The 23583-nt window shown below is 50.5% G+C and overlaps 1 protein-coding gene across 2 annotated transcripts; it reads right to left on the minus strand.

Annotated features, from left to right (window-relative positions):
• Nucleotides 1–1140: 1140 nt before the first annotated feature.
• Nucleotides 1141–15885, minus strand: BOK (BCL2 family apoptosis regulator BOK). Of its 2 annotated transcripts, none has more exons than XM_042878474.1 (5): nt 15702–15885; nt 14555–14893; nt 11692–11820; nt 7534–7697; nt 1141–3601 (listed from the first exon to the last, which is right to left on the minus strand). In XM_042878474.1, exons 2-5 carry the CDS (start codon nt 14775–14777, stop codon nt 3476–3478), a joined length of 642 nt encoding a protein of 213 aa, XP_042734408.1. In that variant the 5' UTR covers nt 14778–14893; nt 15702–15885; the 3' UTR covers nt 1141–3475. The 2 variants fall into 2 exon arrangements, with proteins under 2 accessions (XP_042734408.1, XP_042734409.1); XM_042878475.1 differs by having other exon boundaries at nt 3492–3597.
• Nucleotides 15886–23583: the final 7698 nt, after the last annotated feature.

Here is a 23583-nt window from a genome sequence, read left to right on the forward strand (position 1 = left end):
TAGAGTTGAAGAGGTTACGGGCTTTTCTGAGGAGTATTTAAACTCCATCTGTCAAACCACTTGGATAAAAGAAATTTATAGACTCTGCCAGCAGTATATTAAGTTAGCTGTTAGCTGTTTCCTTGTCTTTGGTTTGGTGAAATGTATTGTTTTCATGTTGCCCTAAGAAAATAACTAAACCGTGGCAAATTTATGGCTACAAAAATTACGAAACCTAGATTGACAGAAAAACAGTACCAGTGAAGAAATGGAATTCAAGGAACCACATGTGGGTGAGAGGCATGTGAAGAAACCTCTTGGCAAGGCCATCGGAACAACTCGGGGGCCTGATCTTCTCGGAAAGCCATCTGAGAGACTCGAGACCTGCTTCATCTTCAACTTAACTGCACACAAAATCCACACAAGGAGCTTGCACACTAAAAGAAGAATCACAGAAAATGAGACAAGACTTTTTTTCTCAAGGTCCAAACAACAAGGCTGAAAATGGGGAAGTTTGGTACTTCACTTTTGCAGAAAATACTTAATGTCGCTCCCTGACCATTGTTTGGTACTTCAGTATAAAATACAGATGCAAGTCTGATAAATCAAGGGCTTCACAGGTTGCTTTCTTTCCATTTACAAGAGAAATGGCAGTGCAGGGCCACGTGATGTCATCTAGGCAACTGTGAGACCACTTCAGTTCCTCCTGGCACTTTGAAGAAGGTCAACCAAGCGCCAGTGTTTGACCAGGCGTGTAAGTGAGTGTGTAAGTGAGGCTGTGTCTCAAGCAATGTCAGCTCTAGGACACGATAAGCACTGCTCGAGTGCCTGTCTCTGCAACACCCCAGCCAAGATAGCTTTTCTACTCTCTACTGTTCTGATAAAACAAATATTTCCATTGACTGAGTGCTGTTTCCCCACTGCAGCCCTTTCTCCCTCCCCCTGCTATTGCCTGGGCATCTCCCACGCCCCCCAGAACAACAGCCTAAGCTCATTTCAGTGTGGCAGCAAGGCAGCAGCACTTCATAGCACTTTATGTGAGCATAGGAATTGCAGGCCAGCTGGTGAGGGGCAGCCATGTTACCTAGTTCTTCCTCTTCCAGCTTCCACAAAAGGTGTCCTTTTCCTCAGCTGCTAAATAAACTCAACACAACTCCAAGATCTTTACCCATCACATAAAAGGAAGGTGTTTACTGGGGTGATAAACAACCAACCCGATGCCTCCATCAGGTAGGACTAAAAAGGACAAGAAACCACAGAACCACAAACTCGTTGAGATTGTCAAGGACCTCTGGAAGTACTCTGAAATGCCTAAATATTACAAGTAGAGCTGAACACAGTATAAATACCCAGCTAAATCAGGCTTGAAACCACTGCTTAGAAATGCATGACAGCACAAACAGTACTGCTTGCTATTTGTTTTGGTAGGAGGACTGGTGTCAATGTGGTTGTTGCACAGGGAGTGAGAAAGCAGACACACTCTGACAGCCCCAAAATTTGGGCTGAGTTAGGAATATAGTTTAAGGGCCATTGTGGTTTAGGAGCTAGTAGCTCAGGGCTCCTCCGGCTGCATGGTTGTCCCACAAGGAGAGCCCATGGGACTCTGGAAGCATTTTCCTGGTTTAACAGGCATGGTACAAGCAGCATGCTGAATGCAGTCTGCACACGTATTAGCAAATGGGAAAAGAAAGAAGCAAGCTGCAGAAGTCTGCCTGGGAGAGCACAAACCAGAGGATCGGCTGCTCCAGCCTCTCTGCACACCACTTGCCCAGCCATGCATTGTGCATCCAGCTCACAAAAACCACACACGGATATCACTGGGAATCCACATCCTCCACAGCACCCAGGATGTGAGTAATGCTGCATTTTGCTGCAGGTGAAGGACTGAGACCTGCTCACAGGGATCTTCCTCAGCCCTTCGCAGTCTGCAGCTTCCAGATGGAATTGCTGTCTGCCTTATGTGCAGCCCCTTCCCACCCACACACATTCCTTTCCAGCAATGCTGCTTTCTTTGGCTTATCATTCTTATCTTTTTCTCAAACTGACTTAATTGGTGCCTTTAACTCTTGATGTTGTTTGTTGGTCCTTCTGATATCCCTTGTTTATTCTAAGAGCAGTCATAGCCTAAAGCATTACATTTCAGAGTAGCATCCAAACTGAGGAAGGTCTTTGCAGTTGCAGTGTGACCATGTTGGCTCCGTGAGCTCACCCACACCCCATAAAGCACAAGGCATGACAAGATGGGCTGCACTTTACCAGCTGCAGAGCTGTCTGACTCCAAGTGACACACAGCCGAGGTTCTCCCAGGAAGGACAAATCTGGTTTTAGTAAGCTTCTTTGAGACAAAGAAGCTGCATCCTCCTAGCAGTCTGCTTCCACTGCAGTTACTGCTCTCTGTGCTCTCAGTGTGGTTGGCTCAGCTCACCACGCACACTACACCCACTCTGGTTGTACAAGAGCAGCTCACCTGTCCCTGCAACAAACACTTGTGACATGGCCACACCATGGCCCAAACCCCGACACGAAGCAGACGGGTGGTGCTTTTAACACATTAGCATCTTCTACCAGGGGAAATGCTGGAGTATTTTTAGCATGGCTCCAGTGTTGGTCTCTGCACTGTTTTGGCCTTTTTTGGAATTTTTAACTCTGGAAACAAATACATTACCCTTTACAATAAACAACACCTACTTGCTTTTATTGTACAATACAAAGAGGACTATAGGCTGTACTCCTGAAGACAATAAGGGAGAAATATAAAGCAGTTCCTTTTGACACAGCTTTCCCCATTCGTGATACCAGGCAGCTCTCTTACTGCTTCCCTCATCTCACCTGTCCCACTTACAAACTGAGCTTTGTCTTCACTGCAAAATTCCAACCTGAGTTGTTGCTCAGTTCCTTGTCTGATGTGATGCATGCGGGCTCCGTAAGAGGTCAGAGCAGCGCCCTTGCCAACTGTATCCCATGCAGCTGCTCTGCACACACACCACAAAATGCATTTCCCAAGGAAGGTCAGAGGGGGAAGCATCTGATGATGGTACATCTGGTTTCATCCCATGCAAATCCCATCACAGCACGGTAGGTCTGTCACGCTGTGCTGTGGGGAGAGCCCAATGACAGAGCGAGGAGGAGCGAGTCCAGAGAGCGAGGAGGAGATGGAGTCTTAGCAAAACACAACAAGAAGTGACACAAGGCGAGTCTGAAGACTGAAAGGGGATTGCATGCACTGAGGGAGGGCTGCTCCTCCTCTCTTCTTCCCATTTCATTTCAAATCGTAGCTCCTTCCTCCTCTGGTCCCCATGGGAAACAGGGTCCCTGGGACATGAACGGTGGGAGAGGCTCCTGTGGCCATCAAAGGAGAATGAAGTCCATCAGCTGCCACCAGCTAAGGGAGTGGAGAACAAGTTGCGTCTGTACCAGTTCTTCTTTTCCTCCTCTTCAGAGCCCACGGCCACTGCTTCTGGAGTGGGGGAGGAGATGGGGCACGGGGCAGTGGGACTCATCTCTCGGGCAGCAACACGAAGAAGACGGCCTTGAGGAAGTGCCCAAAGCTGCAGATGGCGGCCACGAGCCAGTGGGAGCGGAGACTGGGGTCGGTGCTCACCACGCACTTGGTGATGTCTGCCTGAGGAGGGGGAGCAGAGGTCAGCGGCCATGCCCAGACCCACCCGGCCACTGCGTACCTCAAAACAAGCCACACCTGGGAAAAGGAATGCTACAGAAAGATCAGCAAGCATTTCCATTTTCAACAGCAAAATAAAAGAAACTTTCCTCCCTTTCCCAGGAGAAGCCTTGGCAACAACAGCCTTCCCATCCCTTTCTGCAAAGCACGATGCTTCCCTGAGGTTGTCCTGTTTAATATCAGCTCAAGTTGCTTGCACTTTTTCTCTTGCCTTAATGTTTTATTTGGAACTCGTTCAAGGAAGTAAATCCATGATTTAAATCGCGAGCAATGCAAGCTTTGTTTGTGGGAATGTGTCTGCTGGCTGCGGTGCTGCCCAGCACATGGGCCAAGAGGTATGGATTGCTGGGCAGCCACTGTCAGGTATTGACAGGAATGGCAGCCAGCGATGAGCAGAAATAACAATGCAGTGAATTCATGGAGATGCGATCTCGGCTGGGACGGGGAGGAGAGAGCAGAAAATATCTGGAGGGCAAAGCGAACAGGACAGAAGCGGATAGAAAATTACATCTTCTGGGAGGGGTAAGCAAATTTTCATTCGCTTACCTGCAATTTTGCCTGCAAAATTTGTGTTGTGGTTAAACATCAGGCAAGCACAAGGAACTATGGGCTGCAGCTCTGTGACACAGGGTGCACTGTTACCATATCAGTTTGATGAGGTTTTCAGAAATACCAGGGACTGTAGGGTGGCAAAAGTGAACCAAAACTGAGAGACAAGGAGAGCTAATATCCATTGGCCTCACAGCTTTCTCTTTACACCTTGGCAAGCAGCCCTTCTCTGACTGGAGTACTATGTCCAGACCTGAGGCCCCAGAAGAAGACAGATGCAGAGTTTGGATGTTTAACGGATGTTAAAGGAGGTCCAGAGGAGGGCCATGAAAATGATCAGAGGGCTGGAACACCTTTCCTATGAAGACAGGCTGAAGGAGCTGGGCTTGTTAAGCTTGGAGAAGAGAAGGCTATGGGGAGACCTCAATGTGGCCTTTCAGTGGTTGAAGGAAGCATAAAAGCAGGAGTGAGCTTTTTGCACAATCTGATTTTGATAAGACAAGGGGGAATGGTTTTAAACTAAGAGAGGGGAGACTTAGGTCAGATGTTAGGAAAAAATTATTTACGCAGGGGATGGTGAGACCCTGGCACTGTTCCCCAAAGTCCCTTCCAACTCAAATCATTCTGTGATCCTACGACTGAGAAGAGTGCAGCCCTCCTTGAAGAGAGGAATAAGGATCACGGAACATCCCAATAATCTTTTCCAGTGTTCCCACCTGCATTCAAGATGCCAGTGAGACACACTTGAGCCATCTTGGCAATAGTTAGAAGAAAACAAGAGGGTGGACACAGGGACAAAGCGAATACAGCTTTGTTAACTGATGCTAAGATCATCTACGTGTGGAAGGTCTGATAACAGCAGCCCCAGGAAGCCTGAAGGCTGGCATGCTGCATTACCATGCTGCTTTGGGGTCTCTGAGCTCATACACACCCGGCGAGCAGAGGTGGCTTGAGTAGGGAGGAGTGGAAAGCAGCAGGAAGCTGGATCAGTGCATGGGAAATTCCTGGGGTGAACAGCAAGGTAGAGAAATGCTGCAGCTGTGAAAGTCTTGACACTCAGTGCCAGCAGTGCCCACGGCTCCCTGTGAGCCAGAGCCTCACGGTAATCAGTGCTGGGTGAATGCACACAGTGAGTGGCAGCTACAGAGATGGCTGATCTGAGATGAGCATCACCTGCTCTGTGCTGATGTAATGAGCACTCTAATGTGGCCAGCTGAGAGGAGCCGTGCTCAGCAGCACCTTGAGACTGGTACTGCGCTCGCTTAGATAAACACAACTGCTCAGCTGTTGAACAATTGCCTTGGTTATTGTAATCCAAACAAAGCGTACCAGATAAGGCACTGAAACTGAACATTTCAAAGCCGCTTAATTAAAAAGGCCTTTGTGAGGCACTGATAAGCTGCTACAGTGACAGTTTGATCTCTGCCTGCTATTTATTCATTGAACAAGTTCGGGTCTCAAGCTCTTCTGTGGAGCAAACATCCATAGCAGCTGCTAAAAAACCTTTCTACTCCCCTGCAAAGCCACTGCTGAGGCTGCGAATGCTCCTTGGGCAGAGATGGTATCCCCAAGAGTTAAATGTTTTTTCTTCCTCCTAAAGGTGTTGGGCTTGTGAGGTGTTGGACCATGGCAGTTAGAGGCTTTCTCCACCCTATAAAATATGGGACTGGGGGGCCATAATAGACCATATGGGCCCCTACTGCTGAGCAGAGGCTCTCCCGGCACAGCCCGGAGCACAGAGGTTCCTCTTGGCAGCCCAAGCAGGTGTGTGGTGGGGCCATGTGCACAGAGGAAAGGCGGACACCAGGCCAAGACAAACCAACGGCAGTGAGGTCAGGCACCAGATGAAAGGGACTCCAGCACAGAGCATGGCCCTTCTGGGAACAGGGCTGAGAAATGTCACGCTGCAGTGCCTAGCTGAGAGGAACAACATTCAGGAAAACACAGCACAAAGGCACAGGGATGAGGAGACTTCCCCTCAGCTGAAGGAGCCACTTGTTTCTGGAGGGAAGCTATCTCCTCTGTGCAGCCCAGAGCTGCTGATAAGCATGCTTACAACAGGAGGCAATCAGCACCAACCAGCAGCTTTCACAGCTTTCTTGTCTGATCAGGGGCTTCCCTTTCCAAGGGCCGGATCCTGAGAGCAAGCAGCATGGCTTCAGCAGCACCAGGGCAAATGCAATGGCACTCGAGTAGAAACGGCTGCACCAGGAGCAGACAAGGACAGGGCTCCTCTCCTCAGCTGCTGAGAGCCCATTCTGGGCAGGGGATGGGCTCTGTGGCTTGCTTGCTATGCAGCAGACTTTCCAAAAATATCCATTTGGAACTATCAAACTCTTTGTTTTGAAGTCTAACAACACACCACAAAAATTAAAACAAGATGTTAACTTATCTGAACATACATGGTTTACCAGAACAAGGAAGCAACTTAGTTGGGAAACTAGAAGGGGGCACATTCCTGTGCAACATTCCAATTTTAAGGAAACTTTTGGTTTTTTTTTCCCCCCAAAGGAAAAACTTTCAGAGAAAACATTTCAACCAGCCCCACAGGTGCTCAGAATAAACCTCACTGATGGGCTGAGGTGGGGACAGGAACAGTGCAGCTTGGTGAGTTCTTTCCCAGGGCATCCTCTCCAGTACCTCAGCACAATTATTTGTGCAGACACAAAATGAAACACACAAAAAAGTTGGGGCATTCAATACAATGGTTACTCTCCAGCCCAGCCAATCAGCCCACTGGCCCCAAGGTGGCAGCTTTAGAGAGAGCAGGGATGACCAAAGGTGGCAATGACTCTTAGGTGGCAAGGAATCCAAAAATCAGGACACTGCTACCTTTCCAGCTGCCCCCCTTCATGCACATCACCCTGCTTCTGACTCTGCCGCAGCTCAGCCATCAGCTCGAGCTCCTGGGGAGGCCACTGGTGAGGTGTCTAGCTATTTCACAGCACCTAAACAAAGCTCTTACTCCAAACTGTTCTCCATAGGAGCACTGTATTTCCCATGGGCTATAGAGAGAACCACAGAAATCAAACACCGGGTGATGGCTCCTGTTTACAGTCTGCTACTACAACTGTGTGCCTGCTCCAGAGAAATTCAGGACAGGAACAGAAGAGGCATCAGTGGGTGAGGATTGAATTAGTGCACAGGAAGCTGAAGACCAGAACAGCTGAAGCTGTTGAGGACAGGGCGAGGAGATAGTAACAGAGCTATGAGAGCCTAGCACAGGAACAATCTCACTCAATGCTATTCTACAACAAGATGCATTAACTGGGCTGTTTCCTAGTCTGCCCACGGGGAAGCAAGCCAGACCAGCCAGCATCTCTTACCCAGCCTCCTCGCCTCTTCAGCCACGTCACCAAGGTCTTGCGGACAAACTCTCCCAGGCAGTCCACGATGGTGTGGACCATGGCTGGCTGTGCATGACGCACACAGTCCACTGCCAGCCCCGCTGCCACAGCGTAGAGAGACACCACCTTGCCCCATGTTATGCCTGGGAAAAGAAGACAGGGTGCTCACACTTACATGGATCCCTCCTCCATCACAGGTGCCCACTCTGTAAGCATGAGGGTTTGAGTCTGGCTGCAGCTGTGGTCCTGCATGCTTTCCTGTGAGTGATTAAAACTGGGCATGCTTTGACCACTGCTTAGCGCCATACGTGCAGCTTTGGAGGAAGCAGCCCAAAGACATGACCCAAAGACATAAAAACAGTGCTTTTTGGTTTTTTTTCTAGATTAGAGGAGTCTGTTCCAAAGTGACAGACAGAGCACATGAGCAATAAGCATCTGCACAGTCCATTCTGCTACGACAAAGACCAAACGAGGGAGATAGAGCTACAGCTCAAGACAGTTGGAGTCTTCCTGGAGTCAATCTCCAACCAGGTAACCCCACGAGCATTTCACAGCTCATACCTGTCCCACCAAGGGCAGTGCAGCCAGCCATGCCAGCCAGCTATCTAACCTCCCTAAGCAGAGCTTCCTGCAAGGCTGGCCTGCCCGCAGCAAGAGCCCCATGGATGCTGTCCCAGCAGCAGCCATCTCCCTGCAGCACTGGCAATCCATGCCTGGGCTGTGCTCTGGGCACCAGCCAGCTCCAGGGTATCCCTATATAAGCCAACACCACAGGGTGTAAATCCTCCACACTCAGGCATCACAGCTAGCAATCTCTGATGAGGCTTTTAACAGGAGCAGCAACCTGGGAATGCAGCCCTCTGCATGCACACAGCACAGGGGTATGTGGATTTCCTTTGGCTATGCTGGGAAGTTTGCTTTACAGAGAAACTATTCAAATATCAGCCACAGGAATGGTTTGTTACGCTGACAAATCTCCGTTTGCTGTTCCAAAAAAGCAGTTCTTCCACTCATGACTAATGCGACATCAATATCTACAAAAGACCATTTTGCTAGGCACTGTAGCAGCAATAATAACCCACACTAGTGTCCTGTGATGCTCTGTTCTCCATAGGCACTGTCCCCAGGATCTTAGGGAGTTATTGATAAAGTGGCTGTTATTTTTCTGGAGGTGTTCCAGAACCATGGGGATGTGGGCAGTGGGCATGGTGGGATGGGCTGGGGCTGGACCTGGGGATCTTAGGGATCTTTTCCAACCTCTGTGATTCTATGATTCTATGGTTCTAACACACAGCAAAGCAGTTTGCCATATGGACATGTTGGTCCAGCTCCAAGGAAGGATGGAGGGAAAGATCCTTCAGTTCTTGCCTTCCCCACTGATCGATGGTCCTTCTAGCAGGCTATTGAATTCTAGATATTTCAGGGGGGTAAAGCCCTCCCCAGCACAGGGACTGAGCCCTCCCCTTCACATGGATGATACAAACTGGCAGCAATGCGTGTCGAAGTGATGGATGTGGAGGGCTCAGTGGTCACTTCCCATCACCTCTTCTTTACAGAGCACTCTATAAGGATCAAATCAATCCCTGAGGCCGCTTCCTGGCAAACCTGAGCTGCAGGGGTAAGGGAGTAAGAAATCCCTTCCCTCACAATTCCTCCATGCCAAAGCTTCCATCACTGCTGCTGGAGGCAGGGTGGCAGCAGCTGGGTGCATCTGCACCAGCTGAATGATTGAAGAGTGATTAAAGCAGAAAATTCCCTAAAATTTCTGCCCACGGAGGTGGGACAGAAAAAAAATGAGACAAGCCACTTAGAAAGTGTTTTTAAAAGTAAGAAATACAAGCTGCAGCCTCAAGGCCAGCCTTGGAGCTGGAGGTATGTAAACACTGCGAGCCCAAGGGAAAATGAATTAGCAGGAAAAAGCTGCTCTTGAATGCATTCCCACAGCATGTCAGCGAGCCCAGGGGAGCGTGTGGCCACGCAGCCCCCAGCACTGTGCTGCCCAAGCACTCAGACAAACTGCCCTCATCCCACTCGCATCCATCTGACCTGCCAGTCAGACCTCAGAGAAACATAATCCTGTGCTATGTTTCAGCAGCTTGAAGGATGAGCCAGGCTCAGCATGCTCTCCTCTGGTGGAGAAAAAGGTGCCAAGAGGGATGTGCACAATGCAGGGAGCTCATAAAGCCTGCAGGGTGAGGCAGCAGCGAGGTGCATTGCTAGCAACATTCCAGCTGCAGGGAGGTATGTTCTCTTGGCAACCTCATGCATCCCTGGTCCTTTTTGCACAGGGCTCACTGCAGCCCAAGCACTGTTAATTAGGAGCTTACCAGCACCCAAAACTATAAAACCAGTAAAATCATAGAACCATAGAATCACCAAAGTTGGAAAAAAACCTCTAAGGTCATCTGGTCCAACCACCAACCCATTCCACTGTGCCCACTGACCATGTCCCTCGGTGCTACATCTACACAGCAGTGCTAAGCAGGGGGGTGCAACTGTCCTCTTCAACAAGACAGGGTAAAACTCTCACATTCCATTGCTGGACAGGCACTGCAAGTGACTGATGGGCTCCTCAGACTGTCTTGGCACTGCAGTGTCAGACTGGAGCTGTTTTCTTAATAAACTGGACAGTGAAAATCAGGGTCAGATGCTTTAGCCATTGGTAACTGGCTTGAAAATTCAGGCTGCATTTGAGCTCTTTCATTTCCTTCACCCATTAAGAGCCTCTTTCCTCTGAACTATGAAAAAACAAAAAAAAAAAAAAGAGAGAAGTGTCTGGCTGTCACTGCTAGCACTGATCTGCTGGATTTAACATTAAATGCCGAGTCTTGAGACTGCTGCTAGGACTCATGAATGTTAAAATCAGTGAACTTTTCCCCCCTCTACTACTCAGCAGCCTTCTAGCAAGAGAAGCTACAGTAATGAATTGACAAAAGCCACTGAAGCACTGCCTCAACCTCACATCCACAGGCTGTCCTGCTGGTTGGTATGAAGCAGAGATGGAAAGAAGAGAAAGCAGAGCATGCAGAGCAGGGTAAGCTGGGAACCCACACCCATGCACAACCATCTGCTGGAGGCTAATGCTGCACTGAGTCCCCAGCACCCTCAGCAGAGCTTTAGCCTGAGCTCCTACTACATCCCCAAAGCTTCCCCAACTGCCACTCTCAATGGACTGAGTCTGTGGCCTTACCACCTCAAAACCCCTGAGTTTGGGGCCAAGAGATACAATTTCCAGCTTTACTTTCAACAAGACCACAACATTTAAGACCATTCAAGCTTCTCATGCGACTCCTGAGCTTGGAACTGAGGAACAACAAGCACATTTCTCAACAAACACACACTATCAATGCATGAGGTGAGGCTCCCAGCAGCCAGCAGGGCTTTCTCCCAACACATGGCACACTGCTCTGTCTGGAGCCATCCGGCTTTCCGTTGAATTCCCCATGTCACTTGTGATGTGGGCTGGTTTGGATGCAGTCAGCTGTGTTCAGCTAAGATAACCTACTTGTCTGTGCTGCAAACACCCATGCCTGCAAACCTGACCTCTGCTTTTCAAGGCAAATAAAGCTCAGCACTGAAATGACAAGACTGTCCTTTGACACAGCAACACTCAGACATGCCTGCCATGTTTGCGTGGCTCAGAGGAGAGCGGTCCTGCCTCCAAACACAAGGCAGCAGCTGGAAGCAGCAGGCTGCATTGCAGCCCTGGCTGTCGCTGGGGGAAAGGAAGCCAGGAAGAGGGAACTCCCTTGTGATGAGTTAGCTCTGGCTCCCAGCACCAGCAGCATGAGCTGGAACAAGGGAGGCTCCCGTGTAATGAACCTGCTCCGGTTGCCAGCGGTGAGCAAAGGAGCTTGGAATGAGCGACCTCCCTGTGCGATGCGGTAACACCACCTCCTACAGAGGCAGGGCAGGAGACGGCTTCTAGAATGAGCGAGAAATGCCAGGAGGATGCACAGAACGGGGCACTTCCCCGCCAGAGCATGGAGGAGCTCATTAAATCATTACAGAAAGGCGTGCTGCCAAACTGCCCACGGCTCTTTCCTAAACCTGGCCCCACCTCGCAGCCATCCCATAACAGCGGCCCCATCCTGTTCCTGCCTGCCCCAGCCCTGTCTGCCTGTCTGGGTGCGGTACCTGCAGTGAAGATCTGTGCAGCCACGGCCAGGAAAGCATCCGTCACCACCGTCTCCGAGTGCAGCGAGATGTTCAGCTGGCGGGCGATGTTGCGATAGACATTGGGGCGAATGTATTCCAGCTCGTCCCCTGCAAGCAAGCACTCGGGGTCAGCATGCTGGAATCATGGCTGAGGCCGTCCTTCCATCTGGTGTAAAACAGGCAGCACAGCTCATGGGTCACTTAGAAGCAGCCCCGGCACCTCGGTCCTTTGTGCCAGTATCGCCTGCGCCCTCCTTTCCCCACAGTCTGAAAGGAACAAAGCCGGCAGCAAAAAAGAGGCACATACACCTGTGTGAGCTGTTGGAAGGTACAACCTTTCTCAACCTGTACAAAAAAAGTCATGAGATGAGAGTGACTCAGGCGTGCTGGAGGCAGACAGAAGCCAGGAGTCCACCTGGAGCCACACAGCATTGAGCAGAGACTCCCGGCTCAACTCTTTGTGCACAGAGTGACAGAGCAGAGCTCCTACCCAACTCCCAGCACTCCATTTGCCTGCCTGGCTTCCCCAGCAAAGTTCCTGGCATACACAGGATGTGCTTTCTACCCAGGTTGTTTTTTCCCCAGCTGGGACCCAGTTGGTGGTGTCACGTTAGCTCGAACATCAAGACAGAAAGAGGAGGGCAAACAGAGAACATCCTCCTAGCAGGCTTGTGCTGGAACATGAGCAGCACAGCTTTCCTCTGCAGTCTAACAAGCCATCCTGACCAGTACAATCGTTAACTGCTATCTCTAATTGTTTTACCTCTCATGGATATTTAAGAAGATGCTGTAGGAGTGTTACACGATGTGAGCATGGCATGGGACCAAAGCCTTGTGTGCATGGAGATTCTCACTTGGCCATCTAGATGAATGCTCATCCTTCTGCATTGGAGGACGCAGGGGAAGAGGAGAGCTGTCACGGCCCCTAGACATCCATAGGGTCACTTGAGCACTCTGACTTGGGTGGGATCCGTACGAACCATCGAGTCAATGTCACTGCAGGGCCAAGGTGGCTTGTCCCAGCCAGAAGGCAACCAAGCACCCAGAGGATGGCATTAAATGGGAACAAAGGCATCATCCCATCAGGGGTTTGTTAAGCAGCAGCTGCTCAACTTGAATTCATAAAACTATTCCCCAGCACTCAGCACAAGACAAGCAGAGTCCAGCTTCACAGGAGGCCACAAACAAATTCTTCTGGCCCCTTGTGCCTGGTGCATTGTTCCACATGGGCTGAGGAAAGAGGAAACCCTGAGCCTGCATGGCCAGGGCTGATAAGAGGCACCATTCCTTATATCCTCAGCAGCTGCTCTGGCTCCACAAGGAGCACACAGCCTTGTCCCCAGCCCAGAGGGGTGGCTGGGACATAATTTGGGCTGGGCTCAGTGCCTGCAGCCTGCTCCTGGTGCTGCAACCTCTGGTTCAGGTACACCAGACCTACACCACATGTGGTAGGTTGGTCTGAGATCTCTTGGCCATATCATTGGGTTTTACCACCTCTGACTATCCTACCAAGAAGGACAGCTCCCCCTTCTTGCTGCACGGGAGCCAAGCAAGCCATGGCTCTCTCCAAGCAGATTTTGTCAGCCAAGCCTCTCCATCTGGAGGAGAATCAGTGGTAGCAGAGTCACCCAGGAGACGCCTCCAGACACAGGCTGCCACCTGCTCGCCCTTCAGTGTCCTCCTGGCCTCCCACAGAAGATCTGGCTCAACCCCAGCCCAAGAAAAACTGGGGAGACAAAGAGGCAGCCAGGCTGACAGATGGACAAAAACAACAGAAGATTCAGCGTACGAGAGAAAACATGTAAAAGAAGAGTAATTTAATAAAAGCCAGCCAAAAGAAAACCATGTATGCCTTAAAAACAAATTTGGGATAACATCCAAAAGAACTAGAAAGAGGAGAAAGTGGGGGAACCAGTCTGCCACTGATTTGGTTGGGCTCAGTTAAAGGTTGCTTCACCAGACTTACTTGAACTTTGGTGTAATTAAATCAGATGCAAATGCCAATGGTAGTTTCCAAGCCAAATGTGAACTGATATTCCAACCTGCAGGCAAAGAGGGATGTTGGAAGCAACCTCCTAGAACCAGAGCGCTGGGATCTAGAGCAGAGTGCTTCACTTGAGCATGCAGGTCAAAGCCTAAAGCCAAAGGTAGGCAATGGGCAGCAGCCAGAGGGTGCATGGGCTGCAAGCACTGCTCCAGAGCTGCTCCCACAGCCATGTCAAGTGCACAGCTGAGTGCTCTGCCAGGGCAGCCGCTGAGTGTCCACAACTGCCATGACTGAAGAAGTCTCTACTGCTCTGTGCTGCTGGGCACAGATAGCCATCCTTATTGTCCTGCATCACAAGGCTTAGTTTGGTGCAGAGGTCCCTGTATCAATGATTGGTACACTGCCCCAAGCATGGAAGATTCTACAGCTGCCCCAGTGACCAAAAACAGGAAAAGAAGTTGCTAAATGATTGGGGTAGGGAAAGGCGAAGAGAGTACACTAACACACTGCCACTGAAAAGCAGTGTTATAAAATCTCTGGTACACACATCTAAGCAATTACCCTTAAACATCCCTGCAGCTGGGTGAGCAACCACCTCTGTGAGCTGCTGATGAAGCCCAGGCATGGAGCTGCCAGGATCCCACCTGTGCCTGGAGAACCACAAGCCCCGTTCAAAATGCCAAGCTGAGAAAAACTACAGAGAGAAACAAAACTCTCACGCAGATGCAGTTCTACACAGTTTAAACATCATTTGCTGTTGGGTCTCGGAACCACAGTGCTGAGCAATGACCTAAAAGATGAAAGATGTGCAAGCCAAGGAAGATTCCCAAGCTTAGACCACATGCAGGGACTCACCCAGGCGCAGCAGGATGGCAGACACCTCAGCCAGCTTGCCGCCAGGCACCGGGGTATTGTGCTCAGGTTTGCTCCAGCTGACGCCTGCACGGATCAGCCTCGAGTTGATGTAGTCCCTGCAGAGGGCCTTGGCTTGGGACACAAGCTCCTTGTCAGTGGGAGACCTGTCAAACACCTCCATCACCTCTGCAGCAAAGACGGAGGAGCGGCGCAGCACTTCCATCCTCGCAGCAAAGCCACCCAGCTCCAGGCTGGGCTGAGCCTTAGGGAGGCAGCGATCCGCGGGGCTCCGTCACAGCTCTCAGGAGCTGCTCTCCCAAGGACAGTTTTTCATTTTACCTGTTGAATAAGAGCATCTTTAAGTTCTCTAGAACTCCGATTCAGGTATCAGGCCTTACAGTTACACTGATGTTGGTAGTATCATATTTGCGAGAGTGGCTGCGTCCTCTGCCCTGGCTGCTCTGACCCCACCAGCAGTCTGGCCCACAGCAGTTCCCAGCCACTGAGATGTTTTCCCTTTATCTATTTGCACTCAGCAGTTCCAGTATCGCACTGCAGACAGACTGGATGGTCAGACACGGAAACAATTCAGCAGACAACTTCATCTTGTTTCAATTAAACTGGAAAAAAACCTGAATCCCAAATACCAGCTGCAGCAACCTCAGCTAGACATTCCAGCGCAGTGGGGCATGGATCTGTCTGGAGGAATGGCACTAACAGACAGCACAGGAACAGAGGGGCAGGAACATCTGAGATGTCCCAGAGGCCCTTGGCTGTGGTGGAAGACCTGGTCCTTATCACATTCTCAGAGGGGTTTTGGTTCTGCAGCTTTTTCTGTTTTTATAGCAACATATGTACTGCTACTCAAAATGCTTCAGTAACAGCAAAAAAGGAAATCAGATTCTAAAAAAATGTTCCCAGGTGTGAATGGCTATAGAGAAAACACAGAATTTCTACAGCCATGTGAATTCACGTTGGTCTTTCTAACCCAGTGCTGCTCTGGGAAGCAAACTCAGACCTAAGGCTCTGCCCAGGTGTCAGCCAATGCATTTCTGAGTCCTCATTGTTGGACAGCTGCTTACAATAACGAATTTCAGACTAAACAAAGCCAGTTACTTTTGCTCTTCCCAATGAAAAATATATTTACCCCTCATGTTGCGCTCTGGTCCCCCTCGGTGTCTCCTGATGGGTTGGTTCGGTGCTCCTCCTGCAGAGCCGGGTCAGTGGGGGTAGGGCTCCCCACCGTGCCCCCATCCCCACATCCCACTGACAGCCCTGGGCTCGCCGCGCTGCTTTTAAGGGACCCAGAGGCAGAGGAAAGCTTCTAGCTTTAGCCTTGTAAGGAAGATGAAATAACCGGGAGGTGGGGTTGCGGGAGCCGGAGAGCTGCGCTTCCTCCTCCCCTTTCTGTGCTCTTAAGGAGGTTCGCTGCAGAGCCGTGTGGGGACTACACTGCTGGAGTGAGCAGGGAGTGCTGGAATGGGAGGGGAAGGCCGTGCTGCAGCCATCCCCCCGCCCTCAGCTATGGATTCCTATTAGAGAATCACAGAATCACTAAGGTTGGAGAAGACCCCTGAGATCCCCGAGTCCGACTGCACCTCATGTCACCGTGCCCATTGCCCACGTCCCTCAGTGCCACATCTCCACGGCTCTGTACACCACCACGGATGGTGACCCCCACCTCCCTGTGCAGCTGTGCAGTGCCTCGCTGCTCTGTCTGAGCAGAAATGTTTCCTGCAGAAAAGAAATGCTACCAGCCCAAGAAAGAAGAATCTGAGTAAGCTGCATCCTTTCCAACAGGAGCTGCCCATCCCTGACCCATTCCTTCCCTGCAGAATGCACTCTGTGGCCTCCTCAACAACCATATTTCTGCCTTTGCAACTCTCATGGCCAAACAATCATTAGAAATGTTGCCTAAGCTACAGCAGCTGACGGCTTGAAACAGAAGTTCTGTTTAAACTGCTCCTATTCAGTAGAGCCCTGAAACAAAGATGAGGGCTTAAATATCAGTATTGCTTAACTAGTGATCATGTTTGTCAGAATTCTAGCAGGCGTGCAGGTGACACAGATCCTCCCTGCTCTCCTGGGTGCCAATCCCACCCCACATGTTCCCTGCCCGCTGTCACACCAAAAGATGCCTCTTTAGATGGCAGTACATGAAAGCTCAGCACACAGCACTGAGCCGGCCATGCAGAAACAATGCTGCAGCCCAGGGAGCTGCTGGTGTCTGCTGAGCTCCTTTGTCCATAACACATTCAGGCTACAACATTTAGAGGCTAAACCTATACTGGGGATCCCTCGTGGCAAAGGACTACCAGAAAATGGCACTGAAACACTTGTCTCACCCCAAAACATTGTTCCCATTGTAGGTATCCGTGGCATGGCAGTGTTTTGGCTCCAGCAGGCTCTAAATTACAACTCCTGCCTATCTATCTCAGATGGGGATGAACAGAAAAAGCTTGGAGCACTCACTTCCTAAAATAAGAGCAAAAAAAAACCCAACAAAACAGGGCTACACCTCATAAACAGGGCTGCTCTGGCAGAGCACCAGCACCATAATGGTCCTCAGCCTTCCACCATGCCACCCTGACCCTCCTGCATCACCTCAGCCATTCTGTCTTTCCCCACTGCCTTTCCTGGTCCATTTAGGCAGCAGCTCTTGGGTTGTGTTGGGAAGGGATCCTTTACTGCTGTGAGTGCCCATGGGGTCACGCTACAGGTTCAAAGCCATTGGGGCACTAACAGGAGGATCAGCAAGATGAGAAGAAACAGCACTTTTCCTACAGAAACATCTTGCCAGCTCTAACAGAAAAACAATACATGGAAGTAGCAGCATAATGGAACCCAAGCAGAACACAGAGGGTTTTTGAACTTTCCCCTTAATTCTGAAGGGCTCAGTTCAGAGCCTCATGGAACCCAGGCAGTTATTTGCAGTATTCTGTGTAGGAGATTGCCCCGAGCACCTCTCCTGAGCAGCATCTTGCAGTGCTGCGTTCTGTAGCAGAACAAAGGGGCTGTGTTGCAGGCAATGTTACCTTCCACAGCCTCCAGATGGTTCACCTTCTCAAGTACACAGGTCTGGTGGTTTACACTCATCAGGATTAGTAAGCAATCCATTACTTAGGGATCCGACAGATTATCACTAACACCAATGTTTTCTTCTCTTAGCTGTCATGCTCACTGCTGGTGTTTGTAGGCACAAGTCTCCTGTTAGAAACATGCCCATATACGCACATACACAGATACATATATACAAAGACATGCTGTACTCCAGGACTGGGATACAACCCCATGGAAGGGAAACTGGAATGAACTTCCTATTACTAAGCAGTGCTATGAGCTGAATCCTCATCATCTCCACCCTTATTCCCAAATTTGATTTCCCATGAAGAGCACAATCATTGCCACTCAGGTATCAAGCCACAGTAAAAGAGCAGCTCCAAGCTGTGATTTGATAGACAAAACTTCATTTCTTAGCACAAACAACATATTTACATATTGTACCACTAAAATAGAAAAAGCAAAAGCACAGCATGAGGTCAACATCCCCAAGAGAGCAAAGAGGATTCTCCCCTTTCAGTCCCTAAGGCACAAGGGCAGAGGGTGAGCCTTGGTTTCACTGCAGCAACCGATCAATCCCCAGGATGGGAACCAGGTCCCACACCTCCATGCAGGGATGCTTTCACAGGTGCAGACAGGTGAAGGCAGGCAGATGCCTCTGCCTGCACTGACCCTGACATCTCATGAGCCCAAATGTGTGCTGTACTGGCTTGGCAGCATTTATGAGCTCTGATGCATTGATGTGCAGTCTAGAGACACGTGCTGGGGCACAGCAGTGTCCTACACAGGCAGATGGATTGCTGGAGCTGATAACAAGGAAGGAGTCTGCCTTGCACATGTTTGCATGTCCTAAACATGCCTCGAAGTATTTCTGCACATTCAGGACACAGCTCTGCTTTTATCTTAAGCCCTTGGTGACTTTTGGAAAGGCTCAGCCTCTAGAGCTGGGCAGGGCAGCAGAAGGAAACCCTGTCAGCTTTGCCATCAGACAAGCATCCATGAAGCCACAGCCTACTGTCACCTCTGCATACAGAAGTGCAGCTGCAGTGATTTGGAACGGCGTGGTGCATTGCACAAGGCAGATGGGTGCTGCCAGCAGGTAATCACCAGAGCCTTGTGCAAGAGCAGAGACAGCTCACCAAGTGCAGCTTTCCCGGTGCTCCCACAATTACAGCCTTCACGAGTTGTGATGGGAGAGTCTCACTGAACAAAAACAAAGAGACTGCAACTTCTTGTTACCTGACACTGAGCTATCCTGATCGGTTTTGGAGAACAGGCAGGACAAAGCTGCCCCTCCTTCTACCAGAAGGGTGAGTGCCCAAAGCAAGGTTAGTTACCTCTGTTGGCTTTGAACTCCAGAATTTTCCCTACTTGGACTTGGAAAGCTTTGGGCCGGAGTGTTTGCCTGATTCTGAAAGGCAAGAAAGGAAATTTGAACATAATTTTGAGGAGCCCCAGCACTACCTTCAATGGGCTCCACAGCACGGCCCTCACTTTTCCAGGCTCACTGAAGAGCTGCTGCTGGTCCTGGGCCACCCGCCTGAGTGCTGCCACGTATCAACAGCTGGCACTGCATGTTGGAATGCCAGCAAAGTGCTGGCCAGGTGCTCAGAGCCAACGATGCTCAGGGTGGGCCCACTTCAGACAAAGCATTTGAGTCAATTTTAATCATATTTCAGAATCAGCAAGCAGGAAATCTTGTTTGAGGTCACCGATTTTAATCTGTTTTTGCATTTGTTTCTCGGGTAGGGTGAGTCTCAGTTGGAATTAAGACCTGTTTACTTGCAAGTAAGCACAGCTTAGTGCTACATTTCCCCTCTTGGCTAAAAAGGAGGAAAATTATGTACTAAAGCAATTCTATAGCTGAAACAAATGAGAAATCTGAACATATTGCAGGTGCTAAGCATTCTGTGTTCTGCTTAGCAGGTTATTCATGTCACTTGGTGCATGCCCTCCTGAAGAGTGATCCAAATGCAATTAGAGATAAATAGAAACAAATGATGTCTTTATGTGCTAAATTAAAAGAGCAAACGTGAAAAGGCTGTTAGAATTCATAAAGCACCTGAGACAAAGCAAAACAAAAGAAAAAGAACATGCTTGATGCAGCTACCGAATTGAGTCAACTGCTGAAATGAATAAGCAGCTTCTGACACCAATGGCCTTTTACATGGTCCCAGAACCCCAGCCAGCTCAAACCTGAAGTCTTCAGTACACAAGAGGTCAATCAGTTAAACTAGAATTAGGGGAAGCGTTTCCAAGGAATGAAGAAATATGTAAAACTGCGGTTCTGGGGGAGGGAGGTTTCTCATTCAAGTCACTGCTTTCTGCTGAAGCAAGCAGAGCAATTTTCAGACCCAACAAATGCTTCAGTATAGAACCATAGAATCAAATCATACAATCATTAAGACTGGAAAAGACCACCAAGATCACCAGGACCCACCACCAACCCATCTGCCATGCCCAAGAAGCTGCAAGCGAATGGTTATTTGTTCCGCAGGAGGGGCAGCGCTGCTTAACATCATCCCTCGTGGTGAAGGCAATTTGAAAGAAGCCACAGTCAGGTCACACACTGGACTGTATCAGAGAGCAGCAAGCTGTGTGTGCCTGCCCCAGGAGGGAGCACAGCCAGCTGCATGGCTTCCCACTGCAGCTGCAGCAGCTAGCTTATCTCCTCTTGCAGGTCTCTGCAGACAAACAGGCAGGCTGACAGACAGGCTCTGTGCAGCCCTGCATACTTCCTGTTGAACATCTGTGGTTTAAGGGACAGAGGTGCCCCTCTACCAGAAGTGACAACACAGGGTAGATGTTCAGCGTGAGTCATTTAACAGGCAGAGCTTCTTAATTTAAAAGAAGTGGGAAATGCTTACCTTGAGTTTTGAGAGAGAGATCAGCTTCACACAGACCTGCACAGCATCTGTGCAAGTTTCTCCTGCACATTCCCAAAGCAACTCCACACCCAAGGTCTGGTTTCTCATGTCCTGGTAATCACAGACCAGGATAGAACCAACACACTGCCATGTTTCTTGCTGGCACTAACATACGTCTGGTGTTTTGATAGGAAAAATATATGTTTGGGATTGAAGAATTTCATTTCTAGAAGGAGCCACGAGATCAGATCACTGCAGTGCACGAGACCGATTCACTAATCTGCCTGAATTATCACTTAGCCTTGCAGAAATTAACGTCACAGAGCTGCCAATGGTTCTTTTGGTCCAGCAAAGGACAGAATTTTGATGCTGGCATCAAGCCCCACATCAGAAAGATGCATAAAGGAGTAAGTAGCTTTGCTGCTTCTTATTACACAAGACAAAAAAGTCTTCTCAGAATCCTCATCTGAGAAACAGTGCCCCCAAACAATTCATTTTGTGAATCATTCTGTTTAAAAACGTTGCTGGACAAATGCAAGAAAAGAGGAGTCTTCCCTTAACAAAGCATGGACTGCTAGGTTTTCCTTGCACAAAGGGTCCCAGACACGCACCATGAGAGCTCATTTCTCAGAATATGTATCTCCAAGTAATCGGTTTCATGTGGTGTTATATTTTAGTCTAACGGCATGAAAAGCATGGAAATTTCACAGAGGAAACCCTGAACTCAGAAGGGGTCAGAAGCATCTCAGGAGAGTGAGTGGGGCTGTCATCTGGACTGCAAAGATCTTTGTGAACACAAACATGAGTACAGTGTGGTTCTATCAGAATTAGAGCTGCATGCTCTGCCCCTGGTTGGCCCATCTGCACAGGCAGTGGCAGGCAATTATCGCACATTTATTTCCTGATTCTGGCCATTGCCATCTTTTTCTCCTCATTTTCTGCAGTGAACAACTCCAAATGGACTCCTCCATATCCAGTTTAAAAGCAGGCAGGGAATGAAAGCACGATGTCACGCTGTTGGTTCCAGCAGAGCACTCTGTTCTGTTTCAAAGAGTAGACACGCTAATTTCCATAGCTGTGCCGTGGCTCCAGACAAGGCTGTCTCTTCGAGTGCTCAGTGAGTGCCAGCTCTGTTCCCAGGTGCTGGCTGCTGTGCAGCTCATCCCCCATCACTGGCTCCCATCATTCACTTTGTTAAGCAGGGATGCTCTGGGGTCTCCTGCTATCAGCACAGGACTCCCAGGGCAGTCAGAAGGGACCAGCTGGGAAGGCAAAGCATCCCTGCAGATACATCAGCAGTACCCATTCCTGCCTAAGCAGAGCGCCGACGTCTGTGAGGGTTTAGGATTCAGCTTCATCAGCTGTTTTCTGCTGCTGCACAGGAACATGGTTTGGAAGAACAAGTACTCAGTGCTCTCAGCTTGGAAGCAGCCTGGCTTAATTTGAGGATTAGTCATTGGGAGAGAAAAGATGCTCAGCCAACCCAGGAGTCAGCTCCACTTGGAGCTTTACAGCTGCAAGAGCCACTCCTGCTTATTCCACTTTACCAGCAGCACTGGGAGATAAAGGCCCTTTTCTTTGCTGAACACTCAAAACAGCCTTAAGAGCCACGATATCAGCAGGAAAAGAGAGCCTCAGTATTGCAAGACTTGTAAAGAGAGAGTCTGCAGGAACAAGAGTGCTGGAGCTCAAGCAGCCCGCTGCAGCTTCCATACAGCTGGGGGCTCTAGAAGGGGAACCATAAGAGCAAGCGGGCTTCTACAGCACTCGCTCAGTGCATCCTGTCTTGGTAGGTACAGGTTCCTCTTTAAAGTTGTCCTCGCATCTCCTATAAGGAGCAAGGTTTAAGGCCTGGAGAAGTTCACAGCTGCCATCACGCAGCAGCCACCTCATGCCTAGCAGTGCCTGGCAGGTGGGGTGGAGCTCATCAGCCCTATGCCTTGCACTGAACGAGCACTTGAGGTTTGGAGAACTCTCTTCTACTACGTTGCTTTGCTAAATCCACATAAGGCACTCGCTGCTTCAGTTCAAAACTTTCACCATAAAGAAGGCCGACGGGGAAGAACATCCCATTTAACACTGTCAGCATAGCTTGCAAGTTGAGGCAGAGGCTGTTTTGGCACAGCCTAGCATCTGCTGAACAGAAGCTCAGTGGCCCAGTCTAGACAGCAGCCGTAAACCACAGCGAGGAGGAAAGCTGCTGGCAAAGCCCAGTTCTTGCTTCCTCCATACAAGTGCATTCTTCCGCGCAGCCTGGAAGCTGCTCCTGGGAGGTGATAAATTCAATGTGTTTCTCCTTTCCTTCTCTAGTTTCGCTGCTTAACTGCCTTCCGCAGGCACAGCGCTGTTCTGCACCGCTCACCTCCAGCAGCTCAGTGCAGAAGAGCACTTCAGCCCGTCGGTGTGCCGATGCCGGAGCTCCTCTTTGGACCGAGCTGTTCCTCACCCAGCACCACGGAGCCCAGCAGGGCCGCGTGCCGCTCCAGAGGCACAGGGCTGCAATCCGTGGTCGCCACCTGGTGGCAGCGACACAAAACAAAGCGGGCTTGCTCCACAAACCCGCTCGCCAGCCCCGATCGCTCCCAGAGGCGGCGATTTGCCGGGCAGGGGCGCTTCTGAAGGCACTTCACGAGGGCTCGCCTTAAATGAAACCAACACAAGGCGTTAAGCGCCGCTCCTTGCCGCCGTAACCCCAGCACCGCAGCGCACAGCCGGCACCGCGCAGTGCCACGGGAGCCGTAGTCCGCGCCTCCGCTTCCCCTCAGCTGCTCCGCCCGCCCCGCGCGCGGCTCGCCGGGACACGCGGTCCGTACGGGCGGCACCCGGGCGGCGCGGGGCGGGGCGGGAACTACAGCTCCCAGCAGGCGGCGCGGCACGGCCTCCCCTCCCGCTTCCACTCGGCGCCGCGTCGTCGCTCCCGGCGCCGCGGCCGAGCTCGGTGTCCCAGGGCGGGCGGCGGCTCCGCGCGCCGGGTCCCGGCATGGCGCCGCAGAGCGCTCCGCCGGGGGGACGAGGGCCGTAGGTGGGGGACGCGGAGGGACCGGGGGGGCGGAGCGGGGATGGCGGGGCCGCGCGGGCGAGACGGGTCCGTGCACAGCCGCT

The sequence above is a fragment of the Lagopus leucura genome, unplaced genomic scaffold (assembly GCF_019238085.1).
Source record: "Lagopus leucura isolate 7727_CA_CO unplaced genomic scaffold, USGS_WTPT01 Super-Scaffold_100021, whole genome shotgun sequence".
Classification (NCBI taxonomy): Eukaryota; Metazoa; Chordata; class Aves; order Galliformes; family Phasianidae; genus Lagopus; species Lagopus leucura.

Excerpts from the sequence above, each read along its gene's own strand:
- BOK (XM_042878474.1), bottom strand. The coding sequence starts at position 14,777 with ATGGAAGTGCTGCGCCGCTCCTCCGTCTTTGCTGCAGAGGTGATGGAG. Across the intron at positions 11,821-14,554 it reads TGCCATCCTGCTGCGCCTGG|GGGACGAGCTGGAATACATT; the intron begins GTGAGTCCCTGC and ends GCTTGCTTGCAG. Across the intron at positions 7,698-11,691 it reads TGCACAGATCTTCACTGCAG|GCATAACATGGGGCAAGGTG; the intron begins GTACCGCACCCA and ends TTCTTTTCCCAG.